The 15,325-nt window shown below is 47.1% G+C and overlaps 1 protein-coding gene across 1 annotated transcript in view; it reads left to right on the top strand.

The window, feature by feature from the left end:
* The window catches only part of KIN (Kin17 DNA and RNA binding protein), a 375,593-nt gene that overhangs the window by 229,658 nt on the left and 130,610 nt on the right, over positions 1-15,325 (top strand). The window contains exon 7 of the mRNA XM_069629676.1: positions 7,939-7,996. Coding sequence (XP_069485777.1) covers positions 7,939-7,996 — 58 coding nt within the window. The remainder of the gene's footprint in view (positions 1-7,938; positions 7,997-15,325) is intronic.

Below are 15,325 nucleotides of genomic sequence, written 5' to 3'. Positions count from 1 at the left end.
ATAAGAAATACTGGCAGAGACTCCAGTGGGGTCTTCAGCCAATAGTTGAAAGTTTCCACTTGCCATATATGATATGATATGATATGGCATTTGTAACGCGCCTATACACAAGTGTTTCAAGGCGCGACGAGGCAGGAGGGGGGAACAAGGGGAGACAGACAACGATCCTACTAGGCCAGGTGTCATTCAGATAGTACAAGGGTAGGGGGACTGGGAAAAGTGCAAGGGGAAAGGGAGAGGGGAAAGTGCAGTACATGGTTAGTAGAATACAAGATAAATAATAGGGCCTTCTGGTGGCAAGTGCAAGGAAAGTGCAGTACAAGCTTAGTAGAATACAAGATAAATAATTGGGCCAGCTGGTGGCAAGTGCAAGGTAAGTGCCGGGAGAAGGGGCTGTAGGATACAGAGACAGTCCCGTAGTGCAGGGAAGAGTGGCTGGGCCAAGGACCGAGATCGGTGTGAGTGGCCCAGTTGCAGATTCAGTGATTTTAGCAGGGGAGGGAGGGAGAGAAAGCGGAGGTAAAGAGGAAGGTTTTGAGGTGCTTCCGGAACCGGAGATGGTTCTCCTCAAGTTTCAGGAAGGCAGGAAGGCTGTTCCAGAGGGAGGCCCCTGCTGCAGAGAGAGTTCTACCCCCAGCTCTTTGCTTGGAGAAGCGGCTGACCCTGAGGTAGTTGGAGATGGATGAGCGAAGAGCTCAAGAAGGAAGATATTTATGAAGAGAGAGTTGAAGATATTTTGGCCCAAGGCCCCAGAAGGCCTTGTGGACAATGTAGAGGGTTTTGAACTTAATCCTCGCAGCCACTGGGAGCCAGTGTAGCGATTTCAGTCCTGGAGAGATACGGTCCCTGGGCTTGAGGCCAAGGACAAGTCTCGCAGTCCTGTTCTGGATGAGTTGCAAAGGGCGGAGAGTAGAGGCAGGAAGATTTAGATAGAGGCTGTTACAGTAGTCCAGCTTCGAGAGAACCAGGGCTCTGGAGACAGTGAGCTTCTGAGGGAAGGAGAGGAAAGGAAGGATACCTCTGAGGAGGTGTAGCTGGTAGTGTGACTTCTTAGAGACGTCATATATGTGAGGAGAGAAAGACAGTGTGGAGTCGAAGATGACCCCGAGGTTTTTTGCCTTGCAGGTAGGAGCAGGAAGAGGGCCAAGGGAGGCCGGCCAGAGAGCTGCAGGGAAGGAGGGAGTGGGTGTGCCGATGAGTAGTATCTCAGTCTTACTGGCATTAAGGCAGAGGTCGTTGGCGGCACACCATTCCTGGACTCATCCCTCAGGGATGAAGGCTAAAGTGGCAGTGTGAACCCCTGAAGTTTTACCCATGCATTTGGTGGACGACCAGGGCACGTGGCACACACCACCACATGACCCCGACGTCATCTTTCTGGATGCTTCCACTACTCCTCTACCAAGAAACTTGTCACCCATACACGACCAAATGTTTAACTTTCTTCTAAAAAGGGTGGCCGAACAATAAAAGATTGTAACACACAATGCCGTCCCTGACTCGTACTTCGTTGAGAACATCCTCAAGGAGAAGGCACCTGTTAGCCAAGCCATCCCCTTTGTAAACTCCATTAAGAAATGGCAGGCACCTTCCTTACTCTCTCCATCCATCACACGGCAGGTAACCCCCGTGTGGAAAAGATGTTTCGTCCAGCCCCCTCCAACCTCCTCTACATTGGGCCATGCTACACCAGACTCTTTGGTCGTAATCACTACTTGCAAGCGGGCTGGGGTGCCACTATCCTCTGCAGAATCCCCTCCAGACAAGGATTGTAAAAACACCCTTGGTAAGCGTCTCACCACCTCTAAAGTTTATTCCACTAGAATTGCAAACACCACGCTCCTTGCGAGCTATAGTGTTCAGTGGGACCTAGTACAGGATGGCCTTCAGGAAATTCCAGAGCCTACCCGATCACGCCTGCTGGCGGTCGTGACTGAAGGCACTCAAATTACCCAGAACATGCCGAAGAAGATTCTGGACTCTGCCAAAACTGCAAGGCGCACCCTTGCCCAAGAGACCATGCTCAAGTGACACGCATGGCTCAATAATTCTAGGTTCAAACCTGAAACGCAAACCTCCTTAATTAATAAGCCTGTGGGGGATGCCGACTTCTTCAGAAAGGTGGTCAACGAAGACCTGGAGACAGCAAAAACGCAGCATGAGACACTAAAGTCACTCAACCAGATCTTGGCTAAACCCTTTAACCAGCGCGGTGGCCCTAACACCCACTGTCCCTTTCATGGCCAATCCTTCTCCCGTTCTCGCCATGTTCAATATGGCTCGGGAGGTTCCAACTGGTCCTCCGGACAGGGCTCCTCTAGCAATTTTCAATATCAACAACAAGGTTCTCGTCGGGGTAAGGGCAGAGGTAGAAACTCTGCTTCCAGAGGCTCCCCAGCCTCCAATTCCAAGAGACTTGTCGGTACGGATCCCCTCCCACGCTTCCCCGGTCAGGGGTCGCCTGTCATCATTTCTCCACGCTTGGGCCGGGATCACTTCAGATCAGTGGGTGCTAAAGACTGTTGCCCACGGGTACTGCATAGAATTCCTCCGACCACCCCACTACCACCCACCAAAGAGCAGATGCCTGTCGCCAGAACACCTGCACATCCTGCTGGAATAAGTTCAGGTCCTGCTGGAAAAGAGCAGCATTGAAGGCATCCCTCTTCTACAGGTAAACACTGGTATCTATTCATTGTACATCCTTGTACTCAAAAAGGATCTTATAATGCGCCCTGTACTAGACCTGTGCCCTTCAAACAAGTATGTCAAACCTCACAAGTTCAGGATGACAACTCTTCAGGAAGTAATCCCCCTGCTGCAAAAGAGGGATTACATGGCCACATTGGACATGAAAGATGCATAATTTCATATTTCAATGTTGCCAACGCACAAAGTACCTCAGGTTCATGATAGAGGATACCCACTATCAGTTCAAGGTTCTCCTCTTTGGCATTGCCTCAGCTCCAAGGGTGTTCACAAAGGTACTGGCGGCTCACCTGCGCAGGCAGCCCATCCAGTCTATCCCAACCTCGACGACTGGCTCATAACAGGGGATTTGTATGAAACATGCCAGACAAATACCCAGAAGACGGTGGATCTTCTCTTCAACCTAAAATTCTCGATCAACAAGAAGAAATCCAGTTTGACCCCCAGCTAAGTTACGGTTTCTGGGGGCTTTAATTCAGACAGAAGACTGGCTTGTCATTCCCTCCAACGAGAGGTTTCAAAACATGCTGTTCCAGATCCCTCACTATGTAAGCAGTCACTGGGTGACCATACGCAAGGCCATGCGGCTACTGGGGATGATGGCTTCCTGTGTCTTTGTGGTTCCTCACTCTATTCTGAGAAATGTGCACCTTGCAAGAGTGGCTCTTGAGCCAATGGTGTCAGGCCAGCGGCCGGTGGGGCGATCGAGTGGTTGTCTCGACAGCCATCGTTCAGTCTCTGCAGTGGTGGTCAAGGGAAAACCTTCTGCAGGGAAAAACCTTCACCACCCCTGCAGTAGAAGCCACTCACCACAGACTCATCTCTGTCGGGGGTGGGGGGCGGCTCACATCCTTCAACAGACGGCTCACGCCCTGTGGTCTCCAACAGTAGCGTCCCATCACATCAGCCTGTTGGAACTGTTAGCAGTGTACAGGGCCCTGAAGGCTGTCCAGACACACCTCCAGGGGAAGGCAGTTCTAGTCCTCACGGACAGTACCACAGCTATGTACTACTTGAACAAAGAAGCAGGCACTCGTTCTCTACGGCTATCAAGACAATCCCAGGACATTTGGAAGTGGGCACTAAAACACGATAGGTTCCTCCTCTCACAACATGTTCCAGGGGAACTCCATCTTCTGTCAGGTGTACCAGCAGAGACTTCCCCCTATCTGTAGAGCATGTGTGGCAGCTTCTAGAGGACATTTTATTCAACGTCTTTGCAGAGTGGGGCTTTCAGAGATCGACCTGTTCTCCACTCTGGAAAACGACCAATGCCCAGGCTACGACTCCAGAAGCCTCATAACTGCTCCAAGGGGAACGGTCCCTCGATAGCTTGGTCTGGGAGATTTGTCTATGCTCCCCCTCCCCGCCCGATTTCCCCTACTCAACAGAATAGTGCACAAGATGCACCAGGAACCAGTTACACTGATCCTGGTGGCCCCTACGTGGGCCCGCCAGGCCTGGTTTTCCCATCTCATGATGTCAGTCTTCACGCCCAAGCAGCTGCCATGCCTGTACAACATGCTGTCCCAGGATCAGACACTCGGCTTGGCAGCCTGGCTTCTGAAGTTAGAGTTTGGACACCTTCAACTCTCCCATAGATGCATGGACATACTCATCGAGGCCTGCGAACCTAACACCAGACATTGCCACTCCAACAAATGGAAGCGCTTTGTTACCTGGTGCAACACCAAGGGCGTCAACCCTATTAACTACTCTCCTAAAGACATTGGGCCTCATTATAACATAGGCGCTCCCGTAATGAACGGTGCCGGTACGGGACCGGCACCCTTCATTACGGGATGCCCTATTACGAGGTCCTCTTGCAGGACCTGGTAAGGACGCCTGGTCAGACCAGACATCCTTTGCGGGTCCCGCGAGGGGACCAGGGAGCTAATAACGGGCCTGTTATTAGCTCCCTCCCCATTCCCATTGAGCCCTATGGGGGCTCAAATGGTAATGGGGATGGGTTCCTTCAAGGAGGAATTACCGGGTCCTCCAAAGTCGGAATGACCCGGTTATTCCTCATTGAAGGAACCCGGTATGGTGGCAGCCATGCCCTTATTAAGGGCATGGTTACCTCCATACTCGCAATGAGGCCCATTGTCCTTTACCTAACTCGCCTATTAGAGTCAGGACTGGTTTTCAACTCTCTAAAGGTCCACCTAGCCACTCTTTCTGCGTACACCACATCCCAGAGCAGGGTTTCATGGTGGAAGATTCCTGTAATTAAAGCATTTATGGAGGGGGTAAAGAGGCTTCATTCCCCGATTTCCAACCCAGTTCCTGGATGGGACCTATTGTTGTCCTCAGCAGACTAATGGGACCTCCCTTTGAACCGTTGCACAAGACTAGCCTTAAGGCACTCACCTCAAGACTGCCTTCTTAGTGGTCATTACTTATATAAGGAGAGTTGGTGAAGTACATGCCTTTTCAGTTCACCCTTCCTCCCCTCTTGGAGTAGAAGGAACATAGACTTCTTACACCTTCTCTCTTCTGTACTAGCTCACGCAGACTATAAGGCTCTCTCATGGCAGAAAAAAATAACTGGTGTCACATCGACACGTAAGGAATTTTGAGTACACTATCTGTCACGTTGGGTATAGTGTTACAGTCACACCCATGTCGACGTCCCTTTCGATCTTCGAAAAAAAGATGCAATACTCTGTGATTACCACTAGATGTCAGACTATATGCACAGCATGTGAATCTAAGCAGATACAATCATCAGAAATACGATTACAGTGAGTGATGTATGTCATATACCTCAGTTGATAATATTCATATGTATATCACCCACCCTCCATGACCCTGATGTCTGTACTTCATGTTTCTCATCAATGTACTTTGTGTTATGTATATTAGGGATTACGAATGGTACTATTGTTACTGATTTTGATACATCATTAACTAAACAGCCTGGAAGAAGACTGTGAGGTTGAAACACGTGCCCGATGTTCTCCTTGGATTAAAATTCAGTTTCATGCGAAATCAGTTTCTCAGTGCAGTGTGGTTGTGCTTTTGTGGATGTGATCTAAGAAGGCCCTCGTCAGTGCTTCCACCCTTGGACTGGTGGGACCAACCAGTCTCCACGTCTTCTCATGTTCCTGCAGCTTTGAGCCTTCAACAGGTGATTCAGGGATGATTCCGGACTGACCAACTCTGAATTGGGCTACTGCACCAGAAGTGTCGCCGTTCGGTGTTTTCCACTGGAACTTCGGTGGTCGGCTAGCTAAAAGCATAGGGAAAAGGGGGTCAGAGATGATCCCCCAACATTTTTCTTTTAGTTTTTGTTGTAATTCTTTCGATAAAAATTACACCGAAAAATCTCTTGTCCGCAAAGTAACATAGGACTGTTGTGTGATAGTATTTCCTGCTTGATTAATTTTTCTAGTGTGTTTTTGGGTCGATAATAAATTGAATATTATTGTACCTACTTGTCTAAGGCAGACTCCTTGTGTATTGCACTGTGTGGACACATTGTGGACCCCTGATCTCACTCGCCTCTCCTGAGACTAAGCCTTAACCACTCTCCACGCTTATCTTGATTTGATTTGGCTAACCTCTGAGTTCACCTGTTCATTGTAACTAGAGTTGCCTCCTGAAATCTGTCCACCAGGCCAGATTTTTGAAATCCATCTTGTGGGTATGAGCTCTCCTAGGGCAGTCCCACCATGGGGTCAATACCAGCCTTCAATAGAGGATCAGGCTACACTTCTAATGGTAGGTGTAGCTCTGCCAGAGCCACTGACAACACGCGCCTGATGCAGCCTCGCCTTTGTTCTCGCTCGGGTTGTCAAGCAGGAGGGTCAAGAGCACTCTGACAAGGCTGCCTGCTGTGGCTGTTGCCAGGGGCTGCCTACCTGCGTAGACCGAGCACCCATCTTCTTAGTGATGCCGGCACCACCTCTGGCCCAGCCGCTGCCATTTCCCTGGGTGGTGCGCACTAGCTCTGTGACATTCAGCGGGGCGAATCAGGGAGAATAACATGGAGCGAGGCCAAGCATAGCCTTCATAGAGACCACAGCGCAGAGTTGCTGGGAAAGCACTGTACTTACTATCGAGGGCACCCAAGCTTAAAGGGTAAGTGGCCATCTTGAGCTGCTGCCAGTCACACCTCCCCCAGATGCATCTTTATGATGAAGAAATCCAGTTGGTTTTACAAAAGACATTCTGTTAATTATTCAGGTCCATGTAATCTCCATGAAAAATAAACAATGTTGTAACAATGTGTTATGATAGAAGGCCATTAGGGGCAGCTGACAATTAAGTGGAGCACATTTGTCAGTAAATAAAAAACCTAATGATATGCATGTCAAAATAAGGACATATAAATCGCATTCTGCACGTTTGGTTTTGTTTCACTGAGCATTTGTTTTAGAAAAAACAAAGCTGACGAAGCCGCTCTGAGCGCTTTGTTTAAAATACAGCAGTTATTGTATAGGCCCAGACCATTGTCAATAAATGTGCTTTGAACTAAATAGTGTGATTTCACATCTAGTTCCATCTGTATACGGGGTGGGTGTCCTTGTACATTTGCATGTTTGACCTTTTATGTTTATGCGTGTTTATAACATGTTGAACCCAACAGTAAATAGTTTACATATGTTAATACAAAGAGGCCAGTGCACATATTAGCTTGAAATTAGCCTGTTGTAGCTTGTAAGCCTTTCACAACCTGCTTACGCAAAATATGTAACAGCCTGGGGGCTATGTCCTTGATACTTTGTTGAGAATTTGGAACATGGGGGAGACCAGTAAGCTCTCCACTAGAAAAGAAGCAATATAGCTTATAGTTTAACCCGTCTTCACATCCTTTTTAATTAATTGGGTTATTCCAAAATAAAGCCCCACTCTTTAATTGATAAACTCCTAGTCTCTCTAAGCAGTTCATCCCAAACGCTTCCCAACTTCAATTAAAGAAGTTAAGAAGTACTTCTTTGTGTGACATGGAATATCCTTCTGTGTTGTAGCTTATAGAGCACTGTACATAATCCCCTTTAAAGCCAATTACAGAAATCTTTTCAGTCTATATTTTTGTCTGAGAATTCCTTTAGCAAAAAAAAAAAAAAAAATTGCTAATGAACTGATGTAGTGATTTTAAATATATCCTTTAGAACACAAACCTTAATGTTTATTGTTTTGAGTGCTATTAATGACGTTGATATTATTTCTGTTTAGACAAAAGGTTAATTTCACACTAAAGGACATTTATTTTTGTTTTTTTAGTTGCTTTTAATTTAGGAAAAGTAGCCAGCACTTCTGGGACATCATCATCAAAGGCAAGGCAAGTGATCATTAAATGTTTCTGCTCTTGATGTCTGTTTTCATAAAGTCCTGCAGATAACACACAAATACTATGTCGATATGACCAACAAAGTAGTGCTTTTAAAAGTAGACTTCAGTTTGTTTTAACTCCCAAATTGACTCTGCTCCCTCCATTAGGCCTATGCATAACTCCCACCCAACCTGTGCTCCCTGCACGATTGACCAGTCTCACTTGGCACTGTCTGTTCTATTTGTGGAGTTCCAAAGGGAGATGATTAGCCTCCAAGCTTTTAGGAACTTGCTGCATCTTGTCTCACCCTTTTATTTTTACAGGCCGGTTTTTGTTCTTTTTATTGATTATCTCTTGGGATGCCTTAAGCACTTGAATGAGGAAGTGTCTGGTGTGTATGCCATGGCGATGTGTCGGAGGCACGGCGCAAAGCTTGTCTGCCAACGTAAGCGGTACACTTTTCCTTCACTGGGCTCAAACTATTTTTAGAGAATGCTCCCAGGTGGAGTGATGCGTTGGGTGCCGCCTGTGAATATGGGTTCTGGTGTTGAGTGCTATTTTGATTACATTTTGGGAGCACTCTTTTTAAGACTTAGACAGCTTTTTCTGAGGGCTAGTTTCTCATGTTAACTTATGCTATATAGTAATGGAGCAAACTCTGAGATTGTGGGCTGGAAACCAAAAGAGGCCCAGGAAATGTTTTTAAAAGCAACCTTATGTTACAATGTGTGAGCAAATGGGCAGAGCAAGACAACGCACACTAAGTAGAGGTCTGGGGTTTCTCCTTCCCCAAACCCCCAAAAACATTTTTGAAAAGATTTGTCAAAATGGTTAATTCTAAAGTACATTTGTCCCTATTTACAGATTAGAAAACGTATCTTAACAAAATAGGCATCTAAGATTTGTTAAGAGTGAGGAATAACACACTAGAAGCTTTATACAAATTGTTTACTTCGAACGGATGTGAAGGAGAGATTGATGGGAAGGGTGCAATGTGGACGGAAGCGATGGCAGGACAAACACAAAACCATGGTACCCACACAATATGCCCGTGGTGCAGAGACACACTGGGAAATCTCCAAAATTGCTTGTAAGCCAGACCTCCACCAAACCGCTCACATCCCATATGAGGCTGTACATTTTTACTCCTCCTAAAAAAGGTGTCGTTAAGTCAGGAAAAATGAAAACGAACAAGGCCTCTCACCAGATGCACAGATAGGGACTTTCACCCTCACATTTAGTTCTGCCATTTATAGCATATAGGCGGAAAAATTGATATGTCCGATTCTTTTTGTTTTTAACTGATGGTGTCTAATTTGTCATGGAAGCATAGTATGAAGTCTCTTTATTTAACTTGAACTTCCTTTTACTTTTATGATGGCCTGTCATAATAATAATAATAATTTCGCATTTATATAGCGCTACGAACCCTCAGGTATCTGAGCGTTGCTTATTATTACCCACGGTGTATGGTGCTCATTTATCGACCTCGGAAGGATGAAAGGCTGAGTTTGGTCCTGCCGGGATTCGAACCTGTGTTAGCAAACTCTGCACAGATGTCAAACCGAGCGCTCTACTGCTGTGCCACTTGACCGGCTATGTACCTCTCACTCTACTGTTTACCTACCCTGTGTCTTGATGTTATTTTGCTTGCCTTCTGTGACTTGTAGCCCCTCATGCAGAATGTAAACTAAAAGTACCATAACATAACTAGTGTAGGGATGTAGGTGTGAGACCAAAGTTCTGTCCTAACCCTCACCAGTGAGGCCCTGAATATATTTTACTTCTCCTTGTTAGGATAGTTTTTCTAAAGTCCAACTAAGATCTTCATAAAACCATACATCTGAGGCCGTATATAAGCTCAACTCTTCGTATAAGGCTGCAACACCTGAGAATGAAGTAGCATGGTACAGAGCAGCCAGGCTTATCTTAGGAGGGAGAGAGGGCTGTAGCATGGTACAACGAAATTGTAGCATACGTATGGTCGAAGGAAACACTATGGGCCTCATTACGAGTCCGGCGGTAACCGTGCCTGAAATTCCGTCACATTACCGCCAGACTCATATTGCCATTCCGCCTCCGTGATTCCCGAAATTACCGGGGCATTACGACCCCGGTGACCCGGGAATTCCGGAGGAGGAATTTGGTAAATCCCCATTCCCATTGAGTCGCATAGGACTCAATGGGGAAGTGGAAACACCGGCACCATCTCTTGATGGTGCCGGTGTTTCCACGTCCCCCTGCAGGTGGGTGGTGTTAAACCTGCCAGGTCAGACCTGGCGGGAATGACACCTGCGCCTGCAGGACTCGAGATCACCTGGTATGGAAACAACAGTGGCGGCAGATTTTCCGCCACCGTTATTTCCATACCGGGTGACTCATAATGAGGCCCTATGTATTGTAAAGATAAATGGTTTATTTAAATACAACTAGGCTAAATAAGTACGATCACATTATATATAAGCACAATTCTAAAAACCAACTCAATACTTAAGGGATACAACCCAAAGTATATATTAAGAATACAATCAGTAGTCAAGGTAAGTCAAATATATTACACATTCCAAATGAAAACAGCTATTCTTGGGGAGTAAAACCAGGTTACCAATGCTTTTTCAATACACTGTCATTCAAGGGTAGTAGACCCTGTCAGTCATGCAGTGATGCTCGGTTATGAAATCACATTACAAACCAACCCTGTTACAAGAATACTCCATGCAACAGTACTTTTTAGAACTCAGTTCAGAGTTAGTAAAACAACTCATATACTTTCTGAAGGGGCCTTAAGCTACTCGGTGACAAGTATTAACACCTACCAACTATTTTCGAATGCACTCAGCAAATCAGGGACCTTAAGACCCTGCTACACTTTTAAGAAAGACAGAGGTGTTTTTGGAAATGCTCTAAGCAGATTGAGGGGATGCATAACCCATTGTTACAAGTATACTTTTCCGAATAGTGGAACACAAATTCATGGAACGGTATGAACCTACAAGTACGTTTAGGGTAACCTTCAACAGATTAAGGTATTGATCTTGATATTTTGTTTATATCGCCCTGGCACACAAGTGTTTCAGAGCGCGACAAGGCAAGGGAGGGGAACAGGGGAGATCAAAATAATGATCTTACTAGACCCAGTGACATCAAGAACGCTCAAGTGCATGGGAGAGGGGGAGGGGAAAAGTGCATGGGAGGGGGGAGAAGTGGAAAGTGCAGAGCAAAGGAGAAAACGGATGAATACAAAATAAATAATGAAGGTAACAGTGGTAGTGCAACCAGCAAGTGGCAAGTGCTGGGTTTAAGGCAGCAGACTGGGTATGTCTGATAAGTGCAGGAAAAGAAGGGTGGGGGACTGTATGGGTACAGATACAGACCCCAGTGCAAGGGGTGGCCCGGAGGAGTGCGAGTGAGTGACAGGGTGAGCAGGTACCTGGGCCCGGAAGACTAGAGGGTAGGCCAGGTGCACAGTGCGGGTAGAGAAACAGATTAGGAGGTGAGAGGGGGGGGGCGAAGGCAGAGGCAAAGAGGAAGTTCTTGAGGTGCTTCTGGAACCGGAGATGGTTCTCTTCAAGTTTCAGAGTGGCAGGGAGGCTTTTCCAGAGGGAGGCCCCAGCTGAAGACAAAGATCTACCCCCAGCACGTTTCTTTGAGAAACTGACTGTCCCTGAGGGAGTTAGAAGAGCAAAGAGCTTGAGAGAGGGGAGGTATTTGCGGAGGGATAGCTGAAGGTATTTTGGACCCAGGCCCCAGAAAGCCTTGTGGACAATGCGGAGGGTTTTGAATTTAATCCTTGCATCCACTGAGAGCCAATGGAGAGATTTCAGAGCTGGAGAGATACGATCCCAGGGCTTGAAGCCAAGGACAAGTCTTGCAGTCCTGTTCTGGATTAGTTGTAGAGGCAGGTAGATTTAGAAAGAGGCTGTTGCAATAATCCAAACTAGAGAGAACCAGAGTTTGTCCTGGGTTTTTGAGATAAAGTGAGAGGCAAGGGCATTGTAAAGAGCCTGGGAGGCAACAGGAGGGGGAAGAGACTGCAGCAGGATTGGCCAGCTCCTTGCAGATTTTAAAGAGTTCGGCCGAGATGTTAGATGCCGCAGAGACACAGGTTTGGATGTGGACTCTCTTCTTGGCGACGACAGAGTGTCAGTATTGCCTTTGGAACAGGCGACTGGCCAGTTTGTCAAAGGATGAACAATAAGACCTCAATTTCCTCTCAGCCGCCCTACACTTATGTTTAAGTGTAGCTAGGTCGGGAGGTAAGCAATAACTAACTTATTTTAGGATGGCACAAGGCAGACCAAGGTTAGTTAAACTCACAATACACTTATTCTGAATGGCACACAGCTATTCATGGTAGGTAAGACACAAGGCAGACTCATTCTAGACTGCTGTACAGCAGGTCAGGCGACAATCGACCCAGTTGTTAAACAAATACACTTATTCTCTGAAAAAAATAGTTAGGTGAAGCCAACAGCAATTCTTTTGGTAAAATGAGGATCCTATTCACAGGCAAGTAAAACAAACCTACATATACTTTTAAGAATAGCAGAACACATTCTCAGAACTCTTGTAACTGCTCCCATTTCAGAGGGACATTTGCCAACCAACTCTATTACAAGTAAGTAACTTTTAAACACTTCTTATACTTTTCAAGACAGAAGCCTTTTCTTATCCAGTCCTTCCCTAGTCTATTGCATGAGTTCTCTCGGGGCCAGCTGTAGACCGGTTGAGAGAGGGTTCAGTTGCAGGGAAAGTCTGAGTTCCTCTGGAAGTCTCTTCAAAAGTAAGTAGTTCACTTTAGCGTTAGAGTCCAGGGACTTCAGAGAAGACACCCTAGAGGGATCCCAGCAGTGGGCCTTGGTGAACTGGATGAGAGGACTCCCAATCACATGAAACATCCCAAAAGCTACACATGAATCACACAAGGCTTAAGATAATACTCCAGCCAACACAGTACCTCAGCACAGAAGAAGAGTTTGCAGAAGGAGGACTTCAGGAACTGCAGCCAAAAATCCAGTCGATGAATTCCTTGTCATGAAGACTGAAGACAGGACACCGGAAGGAATTTTGCAGCAGGGATCAATGGGGAAGGCTCCAAGCAAGAGTTTCTTAGTGGCTGAATGCGGCTGTGTGGTTTTGGCGCCCTTTTTAGTAGCTGGGAAAAGACTGAATATCGCAGGCCGGATTCACATCGCTAATCTGCTCCAGCACTCTGGTGAGGGGACTTTAAGGACTCAAATCGTGTCTCTGGAGAGCCAAGAGGAGGCCACCAAAGATTCGGATCGATTCGGACCTCGGAAGACCATACACCACACAATGGCTTGAGGTCGTAGAGTATTGGGGTATTACAGCCCAGCAAGGTCGCAGCACGTCGTGGGATGGCTCAAAATGCAGGTCTTTCTGAGTCTAGTGGATCTCACCAGCCTTTGGGTTTGAGTCGTTGCGTCCGTGACCCCCAGGTTGATTGCAAGGAAGGGTTACAGCAGGCTCTGGTTACACAGCAGACTCTCCGGTCGCTGGAAATTGCTTCAGCCGTCCTTTGTTAATCTTCCTCTTCAGTTTAAGCTCCAGTGGTCGACTTGTCAGCAGCTTCCAGGTTCAGAGTTTTTATCAGGAACTGCAGCAAAACTTCTGCATTCTATCCCTGCATTTTACAGCAAGGGGTGGTCTGGCTGTCATATGATATGATAGTTTATTTATATAGCGCCTATACCAGTGCATTTCAATGCCAGCCCCCACTGGGAGTTGGTTCCTTTCAAGCAAGCTGAAAGACAAAGTGCTGCAGATTTTTGGACTCCTCCCTCGCTTCCTGCCTTTCCAGGCAATCTGGAGCCTGGGTGGTGTCAGAAACCAGAAGGTGTCTCACCCACTATTCCCCAGGGACCTGTCATCCAGGTGGCCAGGACACGACCGTCGCTTTTGGATCCATTTCCTGGGGGTGGTCCAGTGCGGGAGGATCAGCTGGGTGAGGGGTCTTCTGGGAGTGGGACACCGGATGGAGAGAGGCGGTATCCCCTTCCCTGTAACACCTTTACCCCATCCTACCCTGTAGGATGGTTAGGAACTCCACGCCCCCCCCAAAACCCCCTCCTCTTTACAACACAAACACTTTCACACGGAAATCCCACTAGGAGGGAAAACAGACTAACACCCAAGCCGTATACCTGACGCCTCCCAATACCATGGTCAGGCGAGGTCAGACAATTATTGACCATCACACACATCTGACTTCCATTAAGCTTCCCCACACAGATAAAAGGCATAGCACAAGAGCACACTCTGAGCGAGGCAAGGCACATGAGGAAACAGCAGTTCCAAGATGGCAGTTTGGGATGAGAATGGGAAGCTGACGCCGCCTGCTCTGACTAGTTTCATTTTGGGTACGGTGAGCAGGTTGGCATACAGTGTTGTGGTTGGTATGGAGGATGTCTATCTGTGTGTCAGATATATGGGAGCCATTTCATTGACACATTTGTGGGTGAGAGCCAGAGTTTTAAAGAGTATACATTCTTTAATGGGCAACCAATGGGGCTGTTTCCTGGCAGCAGATATATGGTCCCTTCTTGGGGTGCCAGTGGCTGCACGGAGCCCACTGTTTTGGATCGTTTGGAGTTTTTCAATGTTTTTTATTGACGTGCCAGCAAAGAGGGCATTTCTGTGGTCGAACCTAGACCCTGTTATGGCTCTGGCGAGGCAGTTATCGATGGACAAGAATGGTCTAGCTGCATTGAGTAGCTTGGCGTGGTAGGCCGCGGCAGACGCAATGGTGTTGACTTGCCTGGACATAAAGAGGTTTGTGTCTAGTTGGACTCCAAGGATTTTTACTGTTTCGGAGACTGTGATTTTGATGTTGTTTGTCGTGAAATTGAGGTATTGATTGTCGAGGTTCTTTAATGTTTCAGTGGAACCAATCAAGAGGAGTTCCGTCATGTCACTTTTGAGGCACAGCCCGTTCATGGCCATCCAATCTTGGATAGCGGTGTAGGCAGCATTGAGGGTCTTGGAGTTGGTGTCAGTCGCCAGATAGAGGGAGGGGGACGTGGGTGTCTGTGTATTGCGTGTAGGTTATACATAGTGAGTCCAGGATATTGAAGAGCAGTCTGGTGAAGATATTGTACAGTGTGGGGGAAATGCATGAGCCTTGTGGGACTCCACAAAGGATAATGGGAGGGGGAGGCAGAGGCATGGTCAGAGAAGACTCGCATGGACCTGCCTTGCAGGATTGAGGTGATCCAGGAAGTCTCGATGGGTGAGAAGTGGGCTGTCGATGTCAGGTGGTGACAGAGGACGCTGTGATCCACAAGGTCAAACTCTACAGATAAGTATAAGAGTAGAAGT

Source organism: Ambystoma mexicanum, chromosome 12 (genome assembly GCF_040938575.1).
Source record: "Ambystoma mexicanum isolate Mex_15411 chromosome 12, UKY_AmexF1_1, whole genome shotgun sequence".
NCBI classification, from domain to species: domain Eukaryota; kingdom Metazoa; phylum Chordata; class Amphibia; order Caudata; family Ambystomatidae; genus Ambystoma; species Ambystoma mexicanum.
This window is presented reverse-complemented; position numbering and strand designations above follow the sequence as displayed.